Below are 23,873 nucleotides of genomic sequence, written 5' to 3'. Positions count from 1 at the left end.
TGTTAATTACGGACTTTAGACAATAAGTTTATTTAACGCTACTAGTTAAACGCTTTATTTTGAATAGATAAATATGAGTAGACACGTTTCGCAATACTTACAGTGCAAATGGGACTGGAAAAAGTAATTGAAGCATCAAATTGTCCTAGTGCGCGTCGTGACTTGAATTTACCAAAGTTTTATGGCATTGAGGATGCATCCACAAAATGCGACAACATCTACAGTCAGCAAAGTTATTAGCTTAGAATCTCTGCTACAAATATGTATGCACGTAGGCGAAGCTTATGGTTTTGCTAACTGTAAATATATATTAGTATTATTTTGTGCTATCAGTTTTATGATTAATTAAAGTCAATCAATTTAGTTTACAATCACCGGATGTAAGTTCCTACTGGTATCTTAGATTAATTAATGTATGCTGAAATTTCTGAAATGAAACGACCAATTAAAATCACATATATGAAAAACGGGAAAAATCTGTTTAGGTGCCATTCAATCAATTAGCATAACAACGTAACAATCCGGAATAATTGTGTTAGCGGGTTGCCGGGGCGACCTCGGGTTCAATCAAGCGAAAGTATTTTATTTTTTTATTTAAATTTCGTCAATGCACCTAGCAGAATGATAATCTATACATATATCTGATAAATGTTAATATTATAGCTCTAAAGACGCCGCACATCAATATTCATAATACAAAATGCAACAAGTATTTGCATGCATTTTGACTGCAGATTTATTAGTATTTTATAATCGATTAGACACAAATTTACCTATTAAGTAGATTTAAAGAAGTTGAGGTTTTAAACGGAATTCCTACTTTAGGCCAATGTTCAACATCTCGTTCCAATAACTCGTCTGTTTAAGAGGAAAGTGCGCGACGGTATAAAACAAATGTAGGGATTTTCCTCTTTTTAACATTATATAAAATATTTTTAAACATTTTGATGTACTTTTATCATCGTTAGGTAGGTCCTTAAAATAACTTTATTTTATAAAAAACTTTTTATATCAAGTAAATATTTTTGAAAATCTTCGTTATGAAAGTTCAAGAAAAAGGTGTCCCCTCCATATAACTTTTGAACCAGGTGTACAAATTTTTTAAAAATTCTACTTTTTTTTTACTGCAGGTTTGTGCGATTTTAAAGAATCTTGAATTTTTAATATTCGTAATGCGCTTTATCTTACACTAGCTACTAAAACTTGATATGCACAGAATAGGCCTCAATATTTAACCATGGCTTTTTTATTTTTAGAATTTATAGCCTGGAGTATGAAAAACATACAACTATGTTACCGTCCCTGCCCTTTTACTCATAATGACAACTATGTTACTTATTAAAATTATATATATAAATACATAAAATATTTTTTTTTACTTTGGTTACAATAGGTATCGTTAGTCCGGCATTCAAATGAGCTTTTCATTAATATACAATTTAAAGAAATACATAATTTACAAATATAAAAATCAAATATGTACTGTCTTCTAGGGACACAAAAACCTGCAGTTAAAAGTAGAATGACCCAAGTATAGCTTAGTAAACACTTTCCACGAAAATTGTTTAGGACATGATCGGTTGACCAATTAATGAATTTTTCAAAGAAAAATTCTCTGTTTAATAAAAGGACGTAGGTAATTGGGGCGAAGTTACGGTCTTTTGTTTAAATGGCTTATTCATATTGTTTGAAGAGACAGAACCCTCCTATATGCGTGGTCCGTACGCACATGGCAGGTTTTTAGTTATTATAAGAGTTAGGAGCTTTAAAAAAGTTTGTATGGAATTATTTTTTCGCTCTTTATAATAAAAAATAATCAAAATAGACAAACGACTCCTTCGTATATAGCTACGAATAACATATGCCTATCAAATTGTGAATAGTAATTTGTTTTAGGGGGCAAAGTTATTGTTTAACCGCTCGTACTAATATTGATACCCGAGCAAGTGAAAGAATCCAAAATTGAAATTCGAGAAGTGGAATATTTAGCGTTGCGGGGATTTCAAGGCACGAGGGTAAAACAAACTTTGCCTCCGAGTAAAACACAAAATTTTCACCACACCAACGCGAGGAAAATACTAACTATGAAAGCAAAACCGCATTTTGCTCACCGAATGAGACAAAATAACATTCAAGTGACCTTTAGATTCGAATGTCATTTCAACGTGCGGGGCCTAATACAAGTTCGAAATATTTGGATTCTATTGTCTTTATCCCTTTCACGTCATTAGCAAAAAGAAAGAGACAAAAAAGTGCATACGTAATTCAACGGTATATTGACGGTTTATAATAGACCCCCGAAATAAGTCAGACCGCATCGTTCCAAAACACCCTACGAGTCTTCATTCGTAATAATTAATTAATGAAATAAAAGTTTTAAATTTAATAAAAACACCATATTTTACGTATTTTATTATACAATCAAAACAATGAACTTATACAAATTTACGCAATTGTTACGCAGTAAATAATTCTACTTAACTACTTTTAACGATCTTTACTATAGTTGACAAATAGTAGTATCCGCAATTCGGACCGGATCTTACGAAGTTTTTTTTTTACAAAAAAAAGTTGTCGATTGAAGTGTCAATTGATGTTCGTTAATTCATTATTTTCGTATTATTTTATTGAAATTTCTTTCGTTTTGTTTTATTGCGGTAATTAAAGTTAATTGTTAGAATACCTTCAGAAAATATGAGTGAAATAGTGATCCGTCCGTCTGGATTACATTTTTTCAGGTTGTATTTTTTGATGGCTGACTGACGTGAAAAATTTTGTGTACTACACGAGATCAAAGTTATTTACATCTCGTGCGCTTTTGAGTCCCTTACTATGCTCAAGATTCTAAATAAGATTCACGAGCGTAGCGAGAGATTATAGAATCTTTCGCTTGCACGGGACTCAAAACAAGCACTCGAAGAAATATCAAACTTTGCTCTCTTGTTGTACAAATAACTATTGCATATCGTCAATATTCAGCTCCGCTTTGCCGAGGAGAATGAACTTAACTGTAGGAACTGCGGGTATTACGCAGGCGCACGTCAAGATATCAAAGATTCCCTGTGAATCGCATCCCAGGAAACATGTAGCACCAAATGGCCCCAGTTATCAGTGCATCTGTTGCATTAACGGCACCACTGTAAAGTTGCATAAAATCCAGCGGGTTGCACAATCCCAGCAAATCACTCTCGTTGTCCCGCCATTGTCGCCACGCGCCTGAGAACGTTCCCGCGTCGGCAAAAAGCGCGGGAAAAGCCCGACAATAATGGTCGACATAACGCTCCGAATGTTATCTATCGCCTGCGTTTTACAACGTTGTGAATGTTCCACTTACCGTCTGACTAACTATGTCTACTTAATCTACTTGTTATTGTTTATTTTCATAGCGCCATGCATCACTGGCTACTTTTAGAGCAAAGCATTATATTTGCTCATTATGTCAGTCGTTGACAAGGTCATTGTTATTAGGCAAACGTGCATCCAACGATGAAATTAAATTGATCGATTCTAAAACGTTTTGCTCAGTTATTTGACTCTGCGACGATTGCACAATAGTCTAAACTATTTGTAAATATTTAGATAACAATGCTTCAATGTTGGAATTTTTTGTTTTTTGGCTGAAATTGGAGGTATTCAATTGCATCAGTTTGAATGACAAACATCGTATGATAACAAACAAACAATCCGCATTATTACGTTCATTCATTTAACACAGCATTTCGGCTACACTAGTAAGGTTTCAGCAGCCCTCGGTGCATCAGTTACCTCATGGTTTCACAATATCAAGTATCATACCGAATGGCCCAGCAGGAGTGGTGACGATGATGTTCGTCCATAACTGTAAAAACATACGTAACTGAATAACAACGAACATAAATATTCAAGAATGGTTAATGGACATTATATAATGTATGGGGACAGACCGTCCTCGGAGTCCGAAATAGTGGAAGACCACGTGCAGACACGCACCGCGGAGCGCAAAACCCGGCGCAAGGCGAACAGGACTGCTAACGAGCTGCAGCCAAGTCTGGCGCAGCTTGACAACGAAACCGACTCTGTTAAATATGAGAAGAAAGAGAAAAAAAGTAAAGAGCCGAGGATCCTTCGCTACGTGCCCAATACGGAGGTAGAAGAGCATCAAGTCAGCGACAATTACGAGACATACGACTTGAAGACGACGGACGCGAAGCCGAGACGGTACGCATTCAAGAAGAAACCGAAGAACCCGGCAGATGGATCTGTTAACTATGCTTATTCAAGATCCAGCAGCAGCTGCTCCTCGCCTAACGGCAATCTACCTACTATCGCGGAGCATGGCGAGGCGCTTTCGGCGCGACATACGGCGCCGCCGAGCCCCACTGTCAGCGAGATAATCACTGGCTACGAAAACAAATTGGACAAGTACTTCAACAAGCCGAGAGAAGTGAAGAAGTACCGTTCTAAGGTAACTAACGTAAGATTATTGTAGTGAATGTAGCGATCCATCATTAGGTTTATGTTATTTGGCCTTTCACTAATCTTCTCTGGAAAGCTCATGACGAACGAACTTTGTTTGCACGGTTTACCGCGATGCGACCGCAAGTAATTAATTCTGTGCCTTTTCGTAATTATTTCTTTGATTAATGAACAAAAAATATTGCATAAGGAATGTGCGCGGCGTGAAATGTGTTGAGCTTAACTTATGCGAGTGCTTCTCGAGCGATTATATCAGTTATTGAAGGTTAATACCCAGTTCGACGTGCCTCATTAATTTTCCTTCAATATTATTTAATAGCGCACTTAGTCGCTATCGCTAGGGCAATTGACTTTATGTAGGTACATAAAATGTAATATGATATCTAGTCCTGTACTAGGGCACATGTGATTAGCCGGGGGTGTCTTGGTCAAAATGCCTTCCGCGTTATCGTAATAACCTGCATACGTCATACTAATTTACTACATACAAGCTGTCGTATGGCGACATTTTGATTACATGCTAGGTTGCAGTTGGGTTACGGCTGACCACTTGAGAGATCTAAGTAGTTTGCTTCAGAGAGTTGCGCTAAACATTTAGATCCCGTAGAGCCGTTACTTGACTGAGACTTTGGATTTAAATGAAGTATTGCGCATCTGAAGAATACTGGGTTACGTACGTGGTATTTTTTTCACTAAAACATTTTAACATGTGTCTTCTATCGTTATGAACGTATGAACTTACAGTGATACTCGTAAATTAAAATGAAATTAGCGTTTACGGTATGTATTAAGCGTATACCTACCAGGTACTCGTATCAATTTTACAATATTAATATTACTTTCTATAAATTAAGACATTTTTTAACCAGGACGACGCTAGAAAAACGATGTTGAGACTGATGTTTTTATCTTTCTATTTACATTTTGAGAAAAATATACCTAAACAAAATTTTTTTTTCATAAAACTAGTTTTATCTTATTCTGAAAACAACGTCCATGGAGGTATCCACGGCCTCACTTTAAAAGCACTGATGCCCTCCTTAATGCAATACTAGTGGACTAATAAGATCTTCACTGTCTTGTCTGGTATCATTATATGCGTGTACGCCCTGTCTACCGAGCTAGCTATAATAATTTTATAGGAGTTAATCCTAAGCACGAGTAGTGAACTCCTAGCATTTCAATGGTCATTAGCTGAAAGTAATATAGGTATTCTGCTTTAATACGCTTATGTAAATAACTATAACGATAAGAAATCACTAATTTCGCTATTATTACAAACACGATTAAATAATAAATCACAACTCGATTAACTAAAGTGCCCACGTCGTAAGATTCTTTAATTCAATTGGATTTATGGCACTTTCTGATGAAATACCGATACTTCGCACAAATATTAATTTATGAGTTATCCAACCTCCGACTAATAATGAACTAGGTTTATCATCTTAAAAGTAATGAGAAAATAAACAGACATCAATACAACTTTAGTTATATAATTCTGTTTTTTTTTTCTGGTATTATGTCCTAGTTTTCTATTATATAATAAAATAAATAAAAGTTGGTTATACTTGTCTTACTTCTAATTTTCTTTAATTTAAGCCTTATCTATATTTATATTCACGCGGTGAGTACGTGGAGTTTCAAATTTCCACTTATCTTAGACAAAACATAAATATTTCGACAACTCGTTCTTCTGAGTCGGACTTCGCATTAATTTACGTCCATTAAGTTGCAGTTAATAAAAGTTACGAGCATCGGCAGCACGCGCTTCTGTCCCCGTATCGAGGCATAATAACATTTTTAACAGTCACGTAACTCGTTGAGAACTGCGATCACGGCGCGGTGTGAATTAATTTTATTGTTCAGCTACCTTTGTTGTGTCCGTGAGTAAATTCTGAGGGTTAATATCTGTTATTACACGAATTTTAGCTTAAGCATTCACCTACTGACCTTCCAACTTTATACTCGTATTTTGTTTTGAAATGGCGATGACGATCAATTTTTAGGTTTGTAGTTCATCTTTAGCTTTATTTTCGTATAGCTAGTTATATTTAAAGTTATCAGTGCTGCCATGAGTGAATTAATTAATTGAACGAAATAAACGTGTGTTATGCGTAGATACGTCTGCACCTAGGTACTTCAAGACACTTGCATGTATAGTTTCTATTTTCCTCCATGAGCTTCTACGGATTATCGTCTTATCTATTGTTTAAAAACCGCAAAGGCGCGTGCTACTATGAAAAAATGGTCAAGCCGCATAGGTAGCGTTTATTGAATTACTATTCTATTGAGCACGGAATAAGATTCATTATGAACTAATAAAGAATTCTAACAGAATAGCTGTCTGATCTCTATTGGTGCGTCTAAGGTAGGCGACTAAACGCTCTCAAACCAGCTTAACTTGTGACACTGCGATCCGAAACAAAGATACGTATTCGAAGACCTCGCTTATACCTTCTTATACTTATGTTAAGACCTATCTTAACAATTTTAGGTATTAGCATACCTAAATACCTACTTACCTAATCTAGATCGATTAAGTCTCTCTATCGTCGGTAGGTGGCACCACCTATGATATGTATCTAATTAACTTCTTTAAGGTGACATCTACCGAAAACCTGTGTACTTGCTAACTAAGCTTAGAATCTCGTGAAAGCCGAGAAGGACAAATCCAGTAAGTACCTAGACTTGGCTCACGAGATAACCCGGCGGATAGTCCGGCGGTTCCTCTCTCTGCGGCCCTGACCACCGGCAGCTTGGGCCTTGCCCCGCTGCTGGCGGCACCCTAGGTTAGGTTTTTTTTATAATGTGTTTATTTCTTGCTACCGGTTCGCTATCTGAAGGTTGTCTGGAAGAGATCGCTTTATAGCGATAAGTCCGCCTGTTGTTACCTACTAATTTAAGTCCTGTCTTTGTTTGTAATATGAGTTTTTCTTTAGTAGTGCACAATAAAGAATTTTATTATTATTATTATCTTTTGTATTGTTTTGTAAGTGTTTTTATATTTTACTTTTATATCCATATTATAAAAAATCCTAATCTAAGATATTAAATAAATAAAGAGAATAATAATAATAATAAATATTATAGGACATTATTACACAAATTGACTAAGTCCCACAGTAAGCTCAATAAGGCTTGGGTTGAGGGTACTTAGACAACGATACCTACTTACCTAATCTAGATCGATTAAGTCTCTCTATCGTCGGTAGGTGGCACCACCTATGATATGTATCTAATTAACTTCTTTAAGGTGACATCTACCGAAAACCTGTGTACTTGCTAACTAAGCTTAGAATCTCGTGAAAGCCGAGAAGGACAAATCCAGTAAGTACCTAGACTTGGCTCACGAGATAACCCGGCGGATAGTCCGGCGGTTCCTCTCTCTGCGGCCCTGACCACCGGCAGCTTGGGCCTTGCCCCGCTGCTGGCGGCACCCTAGGTTAGGTTTTTTTTATAATGTGTTTATTTCTTGCTACCGGTTCGCTATCTGAAGGTTGTCTGGAAGAGATCGCTTTATAGCGATAAGTCCGCCTGTTGTTACCTACTAATTTAAGTCCTGTCTTTGTTTGTAATATGAGTTTTTCTTTAGTACTGCACAATAAAGAATTTTATTATTATTATTATCTTTTGTATTGTTTTGTAAGTGTTTTTATATTTTACTTTTATATCCATATTATAAAAAATCCTAATCTAAGATATTAAATAAATAAAGAGAATAATAATAATAATAAATATTATAGGACATTATTACACAAATTGACTAAGTCCCACAGTAAGCTCAATAAGGCTTGGGTTGAGGGTACTTAGACAACGATATATATAATATATAAATACTTCAATACATAGAAAACACCCATGACTCAGGAACAAATATCCATTGCTCATAACACGAATAAATTGACGACCGGTTTGGCCTAGTGGGTAGTGACCCTGCCTACGAAGCTGATGGTCCCGGGTTCAAATCCTGGTAAGGGCATGTATTCGTGTGATGAGCATGGATATTTGTTCCTGAGTCATGGGTTTTCTATGTATTTAAGTATTTATAAATATTTATATATTATGTATATCGTTGTCTAAGTACCCTCAACACAAGCCTTATTGAGCTTACTGTGGGACTTAGTCAATTTGTGTAATAATGTCCTATAATATTTATTTATTTATTTATTTATTTAAATGCCCTTAACAGAATTTGAACCCGGGACCATCAGCTTCGTAGGCAGGGTCACTAGGTCACTACCCACTAGGCCAAACCGGTCGCCCATTAATATTCTACTTATATATCTGTACTTTAGAACTATACATTTATAATAGTTGATTCGTTTACACCATCTGTTACAGCGGCAGAACTCCTCAAAATATTAGAAACGCTAGTATAGCAGTTTTTATTTTAATTTTACATAATGACACACGTGTTTAGGTAGCGATCCTACCTATTCAGATAACACATTGTAATCGTAAAGGTCGACAATAATGTAATACTTGGTATACAAATATAAATTGAAAACCATATGAGTCTGTTATAATGCATTGTCTTATTTCTTTTTATTTGCCTTGTTCTAGGGCTCGCACCCCGACAGCCTTTACCGGGTGCCGCTGGGCGCAGGCGCAGGCGGCGGCAAAATGGCGCGCCTGCTGCGGGTTATGCGCTGGCCCGTCGCGCTCATCGTCGTATGCGTCGCTCTGGCCATCTTCGTGTATTTCCTCATGCCTGGTGAGTGTCCCTGACAGTCTGGTACAGTCACGTCTGAAAATATCGATACGAAAAAAGTGCCAAAAATATATATATACACTACCTTAATGTATGGGCAATAGAGTCGTGTATACATTTTTTTCGTATCGATATTTTCAGACGTGACCGTACATGGTGCTTAGGGTTTCTGGTTTCTCGACCTTTTTTAATTCTCAAGGCACGGGAATTCTCGACCAGTATTTCTCGAGTTTCTCGAGTATCTCGAGAAATTTTGAAAGTTTAAAAAAAACGATGTTATTTAATTTTTTTTGCTCTTTTTACAAACCAGTCAATCAATAGTCAAACAAATGGTAGGTACCATAAATTGCACTTAATAATCAAAATTTCAAAAACAAATAAAACAAAACGTGTATTTCTGTAGGTATTTATAAAAATGTAAACAACCCACAATATGGTATTTTATCAGATAAGAATATTCAAGTCAATTAATTTCACTCGATGTGACAAACTTATATGTAGAAGATTTTACTACATAATATACTTACTAAACGAAACAATAAAGCAGCTAAAATTGTACTATTTTGCCAATAGGAATATAACGAGATGGTTTAATTTATCAATGGTATTTTAGTTTTGTAATATGTATTTGTTATTACATGGTCCTATAATTTGTATTTTAGCATTAAAAAGAAGATAAGCGATCTTGACGTTTTTTTTATTAAAAAACACTTTTGAAAAATATGTCGAGGTAAATGGTATTATAAATCATAGACGATTATTTACATAATTTATTAAAAGCGATTTTCAATAAAAGACGCGACAAGATTCTTTACCTTTTTTCTAATGATAAAAAAAGGACGCATAGTAATTAAACGAGACGAATTCTGTAGACATCTGAGGGTAGTAGTTCAAAAGTTACAAAACATGAAATATGTTGAAGCCAGAACAATAAGGACGGATCAAGGCAGTTTTGTACTTGGTTGGTGAACTAATAAATGTTTAAGTACCTGAAAGAGTACAAAAAAGCTTTGTCTTACATTTATTTGCCTACCTAAAGAAATACACTATAGACACGTCACGTGTGTGTGTATAAAGACGGGTTTTCTTTTTACTTTTTTAACAAGAAATTTATTTCTCGAGTTCTCGAGGCATTGAGTTTTTTCCCGCCTCGAAGAAGGATAAATTTCTCGAGATTTCTCGGCTCGAGAATTCTCGAGCAGAAACTCTAATGGTGCTGAGCGTATCAAGATAGCGCATCTTTTGTGTTGACTTTATATGTTGGCCCATGGAGCTTAACATGGTGCGCATCGCTCTCGCCATTTTCATGTACTTCCTCATAATCCTCATGCCTGGTGCCCCTGACAGTCTGGTACATAGGTACTACATAGTACCAGGCGCAGTAAGAACACGCGCATGTTGCGGGTTATTCCTATGCTGGCCTGTAGCACTTATCGTTACGTGCGTCGCTCGCGTCATCTTCGTGTATTTCCTCCTGCTCATCTACTATCATCATGTAATTATCTGCGTGTCGCTGCTGCTCCACGTCATGTAATAAGCTGAACCCTCGCGCTATCGACCTTCTTATCTTGTACATCCTCAGTGAGTCTTTCATGGTTTTCTTATTCCGTCATTATTTCGGCCAAGTCAAATTTATTGCAAGTTTAATACCCATAAAAAGTATGTATGTCCACTGTCTAGATATTGTTTTGCTCTAAGAAAGATTACCCACTAAACATTATGTATTGTTCGGTAGGTTGCCTAGGTACCTACAAGTATACAGGGTGATTCAGGAGACGTGAGCAGGATCAAGCTTGAGCATTCAGTAAGTTATAAGCAACTGTTTCGTACCAGTATTTGTGAGATTAACGTTCTTTTATTTTTTACTGTTAAAAAAAAATGTTTTCATTTATTTACGCCATGTATGGTGACCCTCTTTGTTTTATCCATAACAAGTGACAAATTAAATGTCATCGGAGTCTGGTTACTTTTGAAAAATCGTATCTCACTCAAGTGTGACATTTTGTTTTCTTCATAATCAAACTGCTGTCATAACGGTTAAAGAGGTTTTATCTTTCTTAATTAAGTGTTGTAGGGTGTCCATGATTGTAGATTATCAAATTTGTCCTTCCCAAAAAGTTAAATAACAGAAATAAAGCGAGATTGTTTTACTTAAATATGATGATGAACGGTTCATTAACATTTACTGATTGTGTAGGCTTAGTCCTGCTCACGGCTCATGAATCACTCTGTATATTAGGTGCGAGTAATTATATAGATATTTAGTCATTGAACACTTCATGCTGACCAACTTTCTGTTATGTTATGTTATGTTATCAGACTTTTATATTTTCGTATCATATAAATCAATCAAAAAGTTACCTCTAATAGACTTTTATTATCAGGAAAACTGAAAATGTTAAAGCCATAAAACTACTAATGTATCTTTTTACTGACGTGTTCTCCAATTAATTCGATTATTATTGATCATTTATTGCTATAGCCAATTAGCTATATATGTATAGGTATTGAAACTTCTTCTCTTCTCACCAATTAAATTGGCATTGATATAATATGATCGCGTAATCTTTACCCATACGTGATATTCTGATTCTGAACGGCTGAACCGATTTTCCGCGATCTAACTTTTTTTTTCTATTATTCTTGTATTGTAAGTTATGTTTATAAAATTATGATTTACTTATCTAATTTTAAATGAATAATGTAGTATAACTTTTTACTGACGTGTTCTCCAATTAATTCGTTTATTATTGATCATTTTTTGCTATAGCCAATTAGCTATATATGTATAGGTATTGAAACTTCTTCTCTTCTCACCAATTCTCACACGATCAAATTTTTTTTTATTTCTATTATAACTTATATTGTAAGTTATGTTTATAAAATTATGATTTACTTATCTAATTTTAAATGAATAATGTAGTATAATTCGTATGAAAATGAATAGGGTTTGAACCACAAAAATGACTATTTTCGTTGCGTGTACTTTCGCAATATTTGCTCATCTCAACTCATTTACCCCGAGCATGATCCCATATTTGTCTGATAGCTGTAATGGCTGTTCCGGGGCAAAGAACAGGCTGTCGGCGGCCGAGACGTCTCTGCACGAAGCGCCGATTTTATGTAATGCTAATATAATGTGAGCCCTATTCAAATAGTTTTTTTTGTACAAACTTTTATTTAACTTGCCCTGTTAGTATGTTAGTTAGTATGGATCAAATCTTGGAAGCTAAATTGACCCACATCCCGATTTCCAATTGAGCTAAAATTTTGCATACATATGTAAATCGGATGACAATGCAATATTATGATGACATGGAGCTGATCAGACCTGTGTCACCTATGTTTGGGGTTGATAGAATTGTCTCGATAAGTATCAGTTGTCCGTGGAAAGAAAAGTACAGTCAGCGATAAAAGCTTGAACCAAAAATGATTTTTTTGCCAAAAACTTATGATATCAACCGGTTATAGATATGGTCTGTCAGCTATCAACAGTGACATATCCCAGGTAGCAAACTGACGTCAGTGACGCACAATTGACGTCATTTATAGGTCATAACAAGGTCAGTACTCTATTCGTCGAGAGTAGACGTTTCACTGACGTCTATTTAAGGTCATTATTAGGACGTACCATTTTGGACACAAAATTGCCGTTTCACTGACGTCTATTTGGGGTCACTATCAGGACGTACTTTCTTTGTCACAAAATTGACGTTTCACTGACGTCTATATGGGGTCACTATCAGGACGTACCTTTTTAGTCACAAATTTGACGTTTTACTGACGTCTATTTGGGGTCACTATCAGGACGTACCTTTTTAGTCACAAATTTGTCGTTTTACTGACGTCTATTTGGGGACACCATCAGGACGTACTTTCTTTGTCACAAAATTGACGTTTCACTGACGTCTATTTGGGGTCACTATCAGGACGTACTTTCTTTGTCACAAAATTGACGTTTCACTGACGTCTATATGGGGTCACTATCAGGACGTACCTTTTTAGTCACAAGTTTGACGTTTTACTGACGTCTATTTGGGGTCACTATCAGGACGTACCTTTTTAGTCACAGATTTGACGTTTTACTGACGTCTATTTGGGGACACTATCAGGACGTACTTTTTTTATCACAAAATTGACGTTTCACGTACGTCTATTTGGGGTCACTATCAGGACGTACTTTCTTTGACACAAAATTGACGTTCTACTGACGTCTATTTGGGGTCACTATCGGGACGTACTTTTTTTGTCACAAAAATTACGCTTCACAGACGTCTATTTGGGATCACTATCAGGACGTACCTTTTTAGTCACAAATTTGACGTTTTACTGACGTCTATTTAGGGGTCACTAATACGACGTACTTTCTTTGTTTTAAAATTGACGTTTATTTGGGGTCACTATCAGGACATACCAGCTTAGTCACAAAATGGACGCTTCACTGACGTCTATTTGGGGTCACTATAAGGACGTTTTTTTTAGTCACAAAATTGCCGTTCTACTGACGTCTGTATGGGGTCACTATCAGGACGTACCTTCTTAAGTCATTAAATTGACGTGTCACTGACGTCTAATTGGGGTTGTAATATAATGGTAATTGGGGAATCTTTTGTAAAAACAAGAGACTTAGCAACACTGCCGTGTTGAAACAGCGATTGCAGCGGCGTCACAACAACGTTATTAATTTTCGAACAACGAGTCAAAGATATGCAGGCCTACCGCGAAAAAACGAAATTCGCAAATTGAGGGGATCTTTCTCTTTTACTCTCACTAAGACGTCATTAGAGTGACAGAGAAAAATGCCCGCAATTGACGAACGTCGATTTTCGCGGCTATTGCCCTGTTTCACTAAACGTGATTCTTAATATTAGCGTAGTAACTTCTTATAGAAATTTACATCTATTTGGGGTCTCTGTTAGTAGGACGTACCATTTTAGTCACAAAATTGACGTTCTATTGACGTCTATTTGGGGTTACTATCAAGACGTATGTAACCGACAAAATAACGCGTTTCGTTTCTTGATACCAATTTGTCAATCTTGTATTGTAAAATATTTATAAAGTAAAAAAAAACATTTCCGTTTGTTTCGGTAACTCTAAAGTTGTTATACAGTATTTTTTTTATAGATTTTATAATTAATAACACCAAAACAAGCTTAAAATTGTTATTTTTAGAAACATCAGAAGTTGGAACGGAACGAAATTCTGACATTTTGATTGCAGTGTCATGTGTCATGTATGGTTTCCCTCCTTTTCCGTTTGCCCGGTCTGTTGTGTTGTATCGCATCCGTGGGTGCTGTGCAATTCGAGACTCTTAAAGGTATATTTTAGTTTTATCACATGATAAACACATACTCAGTGATGAGTACATACTCAGTGATACAATTCAGTGATCAAGACGGCGGATCAATATCTATTGTAAAGAATCAGTGGATTACGCCAAGGCGTCGGGAGGTATTCTGGCCACCCGTCAAGGGATCTAAAACTTTTGAAAAGGTGTTGGCGGATACCAAAACACCGGATGAGAAATGGAAACGATACGCCATCCAAAGAGTTTTTTGTGAGACTGGTACGTATATATTTATTTTAAGAACCACGTGGATTTTGCTATTGGTAAGTCACGTACTTAGAGGTATGGTATCTGGAAGCAATATTTCTTGATTTACCGAGAGCTTACTAATGTTGGTGGAAGTTTCCGTTTTCTGTGATAGTTCAGTTTTTCGAAGATAAAATATGTAGAGTCATTGCTTTAATTTCCGTACAGATTATCAATTAATGTAATTGATTTTTAATTTTCTATTTGCGACATATAATTTTATGTAAATAGATTGATATATTGTTTTGACATTAATGATTGCAATAGGTACGTACAAATTTGTGCAGCAAAGTACGTTTATACCAATCTACTATTTATGAAGTACAAACTAGTACGTTTTTTAATTTAATACCCAAGTTTTAATACCTATGTGTTTCTTAGCGAGTGTCAGGATAACAGGACCATATATTTATAACGAATGTTACTCCAAGTTTTAGTACCTTTTTAGGGTTCCTTACCATAAAAGTACTAAAGGAACCCTTATGGTGCCACTCTGTCTGTCCGTCCGTCCGTCCGTCTCTCACATTGATAAATATCTCGAGAACTACTTAAGCTATCGATTTGAAATTTGGAATAGTCATGAAGAACGCTAACCCTAACACTTTGAAAGTATTATTCTTTAAATTTATTTTTATTAATTGTGGAAAATGCCCTATACATTTCAAAGTCCAGTTACTAGGTCAAGTGGGATATCGTTTGAAAGAGCTCAAATTGTAAATTATGAAATTTTTACATAACGTTAACATTATTGTAAACTTTACAAGAAAAATATAGTCACTACTTTATCTTGATAACTTTTTTTTTAATTATCAAAAAACATTTCAAATTTTTATTTGCAATTTAACCCCCTTTACAAGTGTTTATTATACATGAAATTTCTATGACATTACAAATTTCAAAAACTTTCTTTCAAATAAAACAAAAATTGTTCAATTCGGTTCACATGATAAAGATTTATCCCCGAAAAACCAATGTACATATTATTTAAGGTCGCGAAAATTAGATAGCCAATTTGCCGATAGATGGCGCTGTACATAATAATGCTTACAATTAGTTTACTTCTGATCAAAAGTCTTTCGTGTTTATAGTAACATGTGATAATTGAACGTTTGTACGGAACCCTCCGTGCGCGAGTTAAACGAACTTTCACTTGGCCGGTTTCTTTTGTACTTGGTACCTGACATTAAAAAAATTGTACTTCACTTAAAATCGATAAATATTGTAAATGAAGTGGTCAGCCATTCTGACGTCAGGTTGACAGAACCAAGTCCAGTTCCCCTAGTTGTAGGCGTTATATCGAATCCATCTTTTGACAAAGATTTAGTACCTAATTTGTACCTTTCATAATTATTCTTATTTTATTTTGACTTACCATAAAAAAGTTACAGCTAGAATAAACTTTGCACGTGCAAAGTGGTTTAAGTGGTGCAGCCAGTCAATGTGAACCGGGCCCGAAAATTAGTTTAAAAGTAAATATTTTTGGCTTAAACATTAATTTTACAAGGGGTTAGTAGTTGTGTAACCAACCCAAGCATTGCGAGGGTTTCAAGGCACGAGGTTTAAACAATTTTTCTCCCGAGTGAAACACAACATTTTTTGTTGAGACACACCAAACTTGAGTTGTTTCCTCATGCAGATACCATGTGGCAGTTCTCATTTATCGACTTCCGATACACATATATCGATACAACGTAGAACACGAAATGTTAAAAAGTTATAATAGTTAATGGATATTTTACTGTGAAAGAAGTAATTTAATTTAAAACACAGAACTGAAGTAATTAAATGTGAAACTATTAAGATCGCTTGTTATTTACCTCTACTTTTAATTTTTTTTAATATGATGTAGGTACCAATACATTGTATCGAAATCGCTATATCGAAAGTCGATAAATGAGAAGTCCCTCATGACAATTAAAACTGCCATGAGAATTCCGGCCACTGCTCATATGTTGGCAGAAAAAAATTACTGGTGTTTCACTCGGTAGATAAATTCAAACCTTACCAAAAACCGGCATTACCAATTATTTTTAATTACAAATATATAAAATTGGAATCTGTTGATTCAGCTACTGTACTGGGTATCGATCTAGACACTAACATGAACTGGAAATCGCACATCCAGAAACTGTCCAAAAAGCTGTCCTCCTTTATATACGCACTACAACATCTCAAACGGGCGACCGACTTCCAAACTGCCCTTTCTGTATACTATGCATACGCGTATTCAAGAATGACTTATGGTCTCGTATTATGGGGGAATAGCAATGACATAGATAAGATCTTCATTCTCAAAAAGAAATGTGTTCGAATATTAACAAATACTGATCAAATGGAATTGTGCAGACCTCTTTTCAAGAAACTCCAAATACTCTACCGTCAATATATAACCTTGAATCATGCAAATTTGTTAAAAAACATGCAGAGTTGTTTACTCCGACAGCAGCGACAATCAAAAGGAACAATCGAAACTTAAATAAACTTTAAATTACCCCTCTCAAAGCTAAAACTAGTTACATCCAGCCCTTACTATATGTAATATAATTAAAATATACAACCACTTACCGAACTCCTTAAAAAAAATTAAATTTAAAAAATTTTTTGGCCCGGTTCACATTGACTGCCACTGTGCACATGCAAAGTTTATTCTAGCTGTAACTTTTTTATGGTAAGGCAAAATAAAATAAGAAGAATAATTATGAAAGGTACAAATTAGGTACTAAATCTTTGTCAAAAGTTGGATTCTATCGATTTAACCCCTACAACTAGGGGGAACTGGACTTGGTCCTATCAACCTGACGTCAGAATGGCTGACCACTTTATTTTCAATATTTAGAGATTTTAAGTTAAGTACAAATTTTTCGATGTCAGGTATCAAATAGTACAAAAAATTGACACTCAACGAATTGTACACAGACAAATTGGTTTTTATACGATTTCAGAGAAATACCAACCCGTTATTTTATGATCTGCAGTATAGTTAAGTTTGTGAATGTTTTTGTAATAAGAAATATTTACAGGTAGCCTACTTCAAGAGCCTTGGTGGACAGGGCGTTAATAATAAAGTATCTAGAGTTATGAAAGTTGCATTGTCTGACTCTATGGCAAGCAAGTACAACTTTTACGGTAAAAGATCAGACAAGAAGCCATTTGCAGAACTACGTCTCCGGGCGTGTGCAAAACCATTCGATGTAGAAGGAACCCACCATCAATTACAATGTCACTACCAGCAAGCTTGTTGTGGATCAGACTCTGGTGAAAACAAATTCGGATTTTAGAAGAAATTCAAAGTGGCGGCCGTGTTACAATCTTTGACTACGAATTCATATAAGGGTATCTTTGGGATCCTCAGATGTAATTTGTTATCGTGACTAGATCAAATTTTCCGTCGGACGTACCGTTTTTGAACTACAAGAAAAAAACTTAAAAATAGCAAAAAAAGTTCTACAACTTCTGGAATGGAGCAAACTCGGATTACACAAATTTAGGATCAAATAAAGGTATTAAGACGATTTGACTGGCCTCTTAAAATACTTAAATAGTACCTTGTTAATATGTAGTTTATATGTTATTATTAAACTACTAGTTCCTTGATGTACATTTGGGGTTTTTTTATTTTTCTTGCCCCCGTTCAGCATCGCGTCGCATGCAATTGACAAATAGTCGTCATTGGGATGTAACGGTTGCTTAATGATAATGAGTTTAGTTAATGAATTGGCAAAATATTTCGTATGTGCAATATATCAATTGAATCTTCAATAAACGAATGATAACTGGCTTAAATTGAAGTCCCATTGACGTCTATTGTATTTGCCAATTGAACGTCATTTTGTCGTTAATAGGACTTCTTTTGAAGACGTCGTAGTATCTTGCATACATCACAGCAGGGTAATAACGTAATACTGCGTACGTACGTTAGGACGATCCAAATGTCATTCATTGTGTAGAAAAATTACATTTGGATCGCCTCAACGTACATACGAAATTTTACGTAATTGCCCTACAGGAGACGTCTATATTACGTTACTAAAAGACGTCCTACTAACGACGTTAAAAGACGTCCATATTACGTTACTATTGAACGTCCTACCAACGACGTTGGAAGACGTCCAAGATACGTTACTAAAAGACGTCCTACTAACGACGTTAAAAGACGTCCATATTACGTTACTATTGAACGTCCTACCAACGACGTTGGAAGACGTCTATATTACGTTACTAAAAGACGTCCTACTAACGACGTTAAAAGACGTCCATATTACGTTACTATTGAACGTCCTACCAACGACGTTGGAAGACGTCTATATTACGTTACTAAAAGACGTCCTACTAACGACGTTAAAAGACGTCCATATTACGTTACTATTGAACGTCCTACCAACGACGTTGGAAGACGTCCATATTACGTTACTATTGGACGTCCTACCAACGACGTTGGTAGACGTCCATATTACGTTACTATTAGACGTCCAATACGACGTCGTTAGAGACGTCGTGAGGCTATGACATATGTTCGTCATTTCGAACGTCTGTACGACGAAAGTAGCGACGTCATTAACGTCTGAAATGACCGTGAATGGACGTCGTGACGACGAAAAATTGCTACCTGGGATCGATGTTTGATATGTCACTGTTGATAGCTGACAGACCATATCTGTAATGTACGTACAAAAGACATCTACAACGTACAGCGGCGAATTTATCCCTATAAGAGATCTCTTCCAGTTAACCTTTGAGCAATTAAAAGAAAAAGAAAAACAAGATAGACAAACATACTGTACAGAAAACACATTACGGTTCAATTATTACCAATTTTATGTGACATATCTGGTCAAAGAAATGTCACTGTTGGCAGCGAACACATCATATCCATAACCGTTTGATAACAAGAACTTACTTTCTGAATAGGCCTCCGTGAGGTGTGTGCGTGATTTAGCGCTGGGTTGAAAGTTCCTGGAAGCAAGCTACTAGGCGATCATCGTAACTGGATGAGAAAGGAAGAGTGAATGTCATTTGTCGTTTTCCTGACATAACTCATAGCATAGCTATTTTAAAAATAGAAACGCAGGTATATTCGTGAAAGTTATTTAGGGTGTAATTTTTTTAAACGCGCTTATTTCCATTTACACTTTATTCCTTTTGAACTTCATTTTTCCTTAGTAGTCTCCAATTCCCCCCGTCTCCCCTAGATATTGAACTAATTTTCCTATTTAAGTTTATCAGAACAGGTGATGGACTCCCAACATAAGTCTTATCGATCAGCATTTAGTTAAAATGGTAAATACATTTAAACATAATCGCTGTCGTTAAGTATAATCATACGAAGTTGACAAGGCTCAATTTGTTAGGAATATATTTTAATAATTAATTAAGCAATATTTTCAACGGCAATAAAATTATAAACATTGAATTAAGAGCATCCATGTTAAGCTTCTGATCTCATAATAAATTGACGTAACTTTCTCGGTGCACACGCAAAGGATCCGTTTAAGTCCGTGTGGGTCCTTAAGCTGAGCCGCCTAGAGTCAAACAACGATAAGTTGGCAGCGATTTTCGGAGCACAGACAGTGAAATATTTATTTTAAACGTCAAACTTCTATGAAATTATGACGTTTACTTAACACTTGCTATTAAAATCGCGGCCAACATATCTTGGTCTTACTCTTTCGTTTTCACATCGTGTATATAGGATTGAAGTAATATCTATAAAATATATGTTTTTCTGTACTTATTTATTAACTTAATTCATATAAGAAACTTTATTGATAAAAAAATGTTAATGCAAAAAAGGCGGACTTGATGCCATAGGGCACTCTCTATAGCTGTTTTTCTCATAGGCACCCTCCGACATCCGAAATCGGAGAGGCACTTCCGATAATTTGAACCATGTTGGACCCCCTGTCGGATCGACATTATCGGATGCATAATACTGCGGAATACTGTGATACTGCAGAAGCGAATGTAGTATTCTACATCCGATATCGGATCGGACAATGTGAAAACGCTCTTAGTCTCACTGGATAGTTGACGAAAATCCCGGCAGAATGTCTATGGTAACGGAAATTTGATAGAAGCGTCAAATTTTCAACAACTGACTGAGTAAATGCATCAAGTACCTACCTAGTTTTTTTTTTATTTATTTCTTTATACTACGTCGGTGGCAAACAAGCATACGGCCCGCCTGATGGTAAGCAGTCTCCGTAGCCTATGTACGCCTGCAACTCCAGAGGAGTTACATGCGCGTTGCCGACCCTAAACCCGCCCCCCCCCCCTCGTTGAGCTCTGGCAACCTTACTCACCGGCAGGAACACAACAAGTAGTAGTAGTAGTTCAGTTTATAAATCAAACAGCTGACAAATTTCCGCTTGGATTTTTTCCATATGTGGCAGATCGACTCGGCATGACAGTGACAGAATTCTGCCTGACAGTTTTTCAACATCTGTTATTTCTGTGTAACAGAAATCTGCGCGAAATTCCGCGTGTCTGCGGTCAGCCTTATACTGCAATGCAGTGAAATAAATGCAATTGTTCATATAGAAAGTTGCCCCTTCACCAGAACTAATTTGCAAAAGTAAAACGTCCATCTTGAAGACAGCTTCGTTATATTGCGTGCCCCCGGTGACCCTTGATGCGACTTTCCTTTGTATCCTTTTAAAGTCAACGTTGACTTCGCATTATTATGATATAACTATTGTCAAAATGTTGCTTTTATGGCTTAAGTACTTTTATGAATACGTTAATAGCCATTCTATTGTCAATTAGCATGTTGCTAGAGTCTGATTGCTCATATTGAAATCTACTTATTGGGCTATTGATAATGATAATACCTACTTATATAATATCTTCCGCCCATTTAGTTTGTCAGAAGGAGACATTGAATATTTTTTATAAATGATTTATAAATGTTTGATACCTTAATGAAATAGTTCAGGAGTAATCTACACTCAAAGTTGAATTAATTTTTTTTCAAGACACCAAACTAATTCCTTCTTGGACTAAGATCGGACTAACTGCTAATTCGAACTCTAAAGCAAGGAGAATAAGTTGCATACGTTGAAAAACTCCGGTCTTTTCCTTAAAAATACATTTTTTATTCTTTTTTTCAACGTTCGTAACACACGATTGTAGCAAGAGGAGCGGGATCAAATGGCGTCGGACGCCGCGTCACACATTGTATTTCTAGTGATGGAAAATAACTACTATTTTCGTAGCAATTGCGATCATACGATCTTATACTCCATCGGATCTTATCCGGGTATATCTGACATATTATCGACTCCTTATTTTTCGTAGTCTAAAACACTGGTAGAGTAACGCCTGTGGGGACAGATACCTACTTATATTTGAAATTGCACCTGCTTAATATTTCACAGAGACATAATTGCCCTAATAACTGAATATACTCCTCAGGGTACGCAGCGGTGGTAACTACCTAGTAAGGTAGTAATATTGCATAATTATTATAATCTAGCCTAATGACTGACATCCAGTGGTTATGTAGTCTCGTTTCCAATTTACTACATTCATAACACGTACTTACCTATTTTATATAAGTACATAAATTAAGTAGTCTTGAAAATTTTGTATCTAATCAAATATGTATAAATAGGTATGTGAATAATAAGTTAACTTGGTTGTAGATTTAAAATACCTATTTATTACGAGTACGTCGCGAACAGCAGACCAAGCAAACAGTACCTAGACCATTTCAAAAGCATATAGGTAATAGGTAGCTCTAATTTCAACTATTTTAAGCCGAGTTTCTTGCCGGTCCCATATCGGGTTACCCTCCTAGAATTTAGGAGGGATTTAAATCTTCTCGGGTCAGATATGTAGGGCCGGCGTAGCTTTATTTGACGTTCATAAGCGCATTGTAATATGTCTACTTGGAAAATGAACTACCTATCATTATCTATAAGGAAAGGGAGAGACATCTTTTGTTATTCATTCTTAATTAACCCAGTTGCTACTTTAAAAAAAGGTCAATCTCACGCAATACTAGGAAACGTTCACATTTGTAGTTAACTCTAACAAAAGAGCTATTGCACCATGTTCTACTTATTATCAAAATTAAGTTCACATGTGACACGGTACAATGCATGTAGGTAAGGCACGCATATGTATACAACCTCGAGAGAAATTAACTCGTCGCACAATTCATGAATTCATCGTTTTGAATTCAGCAATTAATCTCCTCTCCTCTAGGCTAACTTCAAAGGAGTTGATTAATAGTTGATATATGCACGTATTTGTATTATGTAGGTATGTTGTTGTGCAACAGAGATAAGGATTAATGTCCGATAGCAGGCTGAGGTGTGCCGTGACATCTTGAACCCCGCTTTCACCGATTTTGCGTCTCCGCCGAGTGGGTGCTTCTCCCAACGGCTTCCTCCCTTGTTACGTCATGTTGCGAGCGTTCAATGGCTGTTTGCACAAAAGCGATATTAGATACAGTATCTGTATACCCATCTGCTCCATATGCCATTGTTCGTTTAAATTGTTATTTGTTGGTTAGATGAACACTTCTCCTATCTACAGAACTTCTCTCACATGTCGATTATTTGATAACAAAAAACGCAATCTACTTCATGAGAATCCTGAGTCATTAAATAAAATTTGTTTTAAACCGGAAATTAAGAAATGGGTTAATAATATAAATAAATTCCTCGTAAGCCTCAATTTTTATTCGTTGTGTCTGCTTATGTCACGCATTCTAGTTAGACGAAGATGTCAAAGGGTAATTTGCACATACTTTCTTGATTTAATTTGGCAATTTGTAGACATTTTTACTAACCGCCATAAAATATAATATCCATTCCGCGGCAAACATGTTACGCACTATGGAGTTTAAAATTGTTTATGAGTTCTACTATTCGGATGAATAATTTTAATTTCAAAATAACTGTTACACGCGGTTTTCGTATAAAATATTTCTATGCTACTGTCGTCGCTTATTTAGTCAGTCTGATGAAGATTTTTTTTGTTTATATAAAGTTGTCAAGTTTGGTTACTGTTTATATTATTTACTACTCCAGGCTGGCTCGCGATATTGATTATTATCGTGTTAACTCATGAGCGCAGGCTTCAGGATTATTTAATGACATCATT

At 35.9% G+C, this 23,873-nt stretch overlaps 1 protein-coding gene across 4 annotated transcripts in view; it reads left to right on the top strand.

Annotated features, from left to right (window-relative positions):
• LOC133519203 (uncharacterized) overlaps nt 1-23,873 on the top strand; it is a 140,491-nt gene that overhangs the window by 108,905 nt on the left and 7,713 nt on the right. For 2 of the 4 annotated variants that reach the window (XM_061853191.1, XM_061853190.1), the window contains exons 1-2: nt 3,872-4,444; nt 9,022-9,172. In XM_061853191.1, the coding sequence (XP_061709175.1) occupies nt 3,887-4,444; nt 9,022-9,172 (709 nt within the window). In that variant the 5' untranslated portion in view covers nt 3,872-3,886. Of the gene's footprint in view, nt 1-3,871; nt 4,445-9,021; nt 9,173-23,873 lie in introns of those variants that run through there. The other 2 variants (XM_061853194.1, XM_061853193.1) reach the window with 1 other exon arrangement.

Source organism: Cydia pomonella, chromosome 6 (assembly GCF_033807575.1).
Source record: "Cydia pomonella isolate Wapato2018A chromosome 6, ilCydPomo1, whole genome shotgun sequence".
Classification (NCBI taxonomy): Eukaryota; Metazoa; Arthropoda; class Insecta; order Lepidoptera; family Tortricidae; genus Cydia; species Cydia pomonella.
The sequence above is the reverse complement of the archived record's forward strand: the minus strand, read 5'-3'. Positions and strand labels throughout refer to the sequence as shown.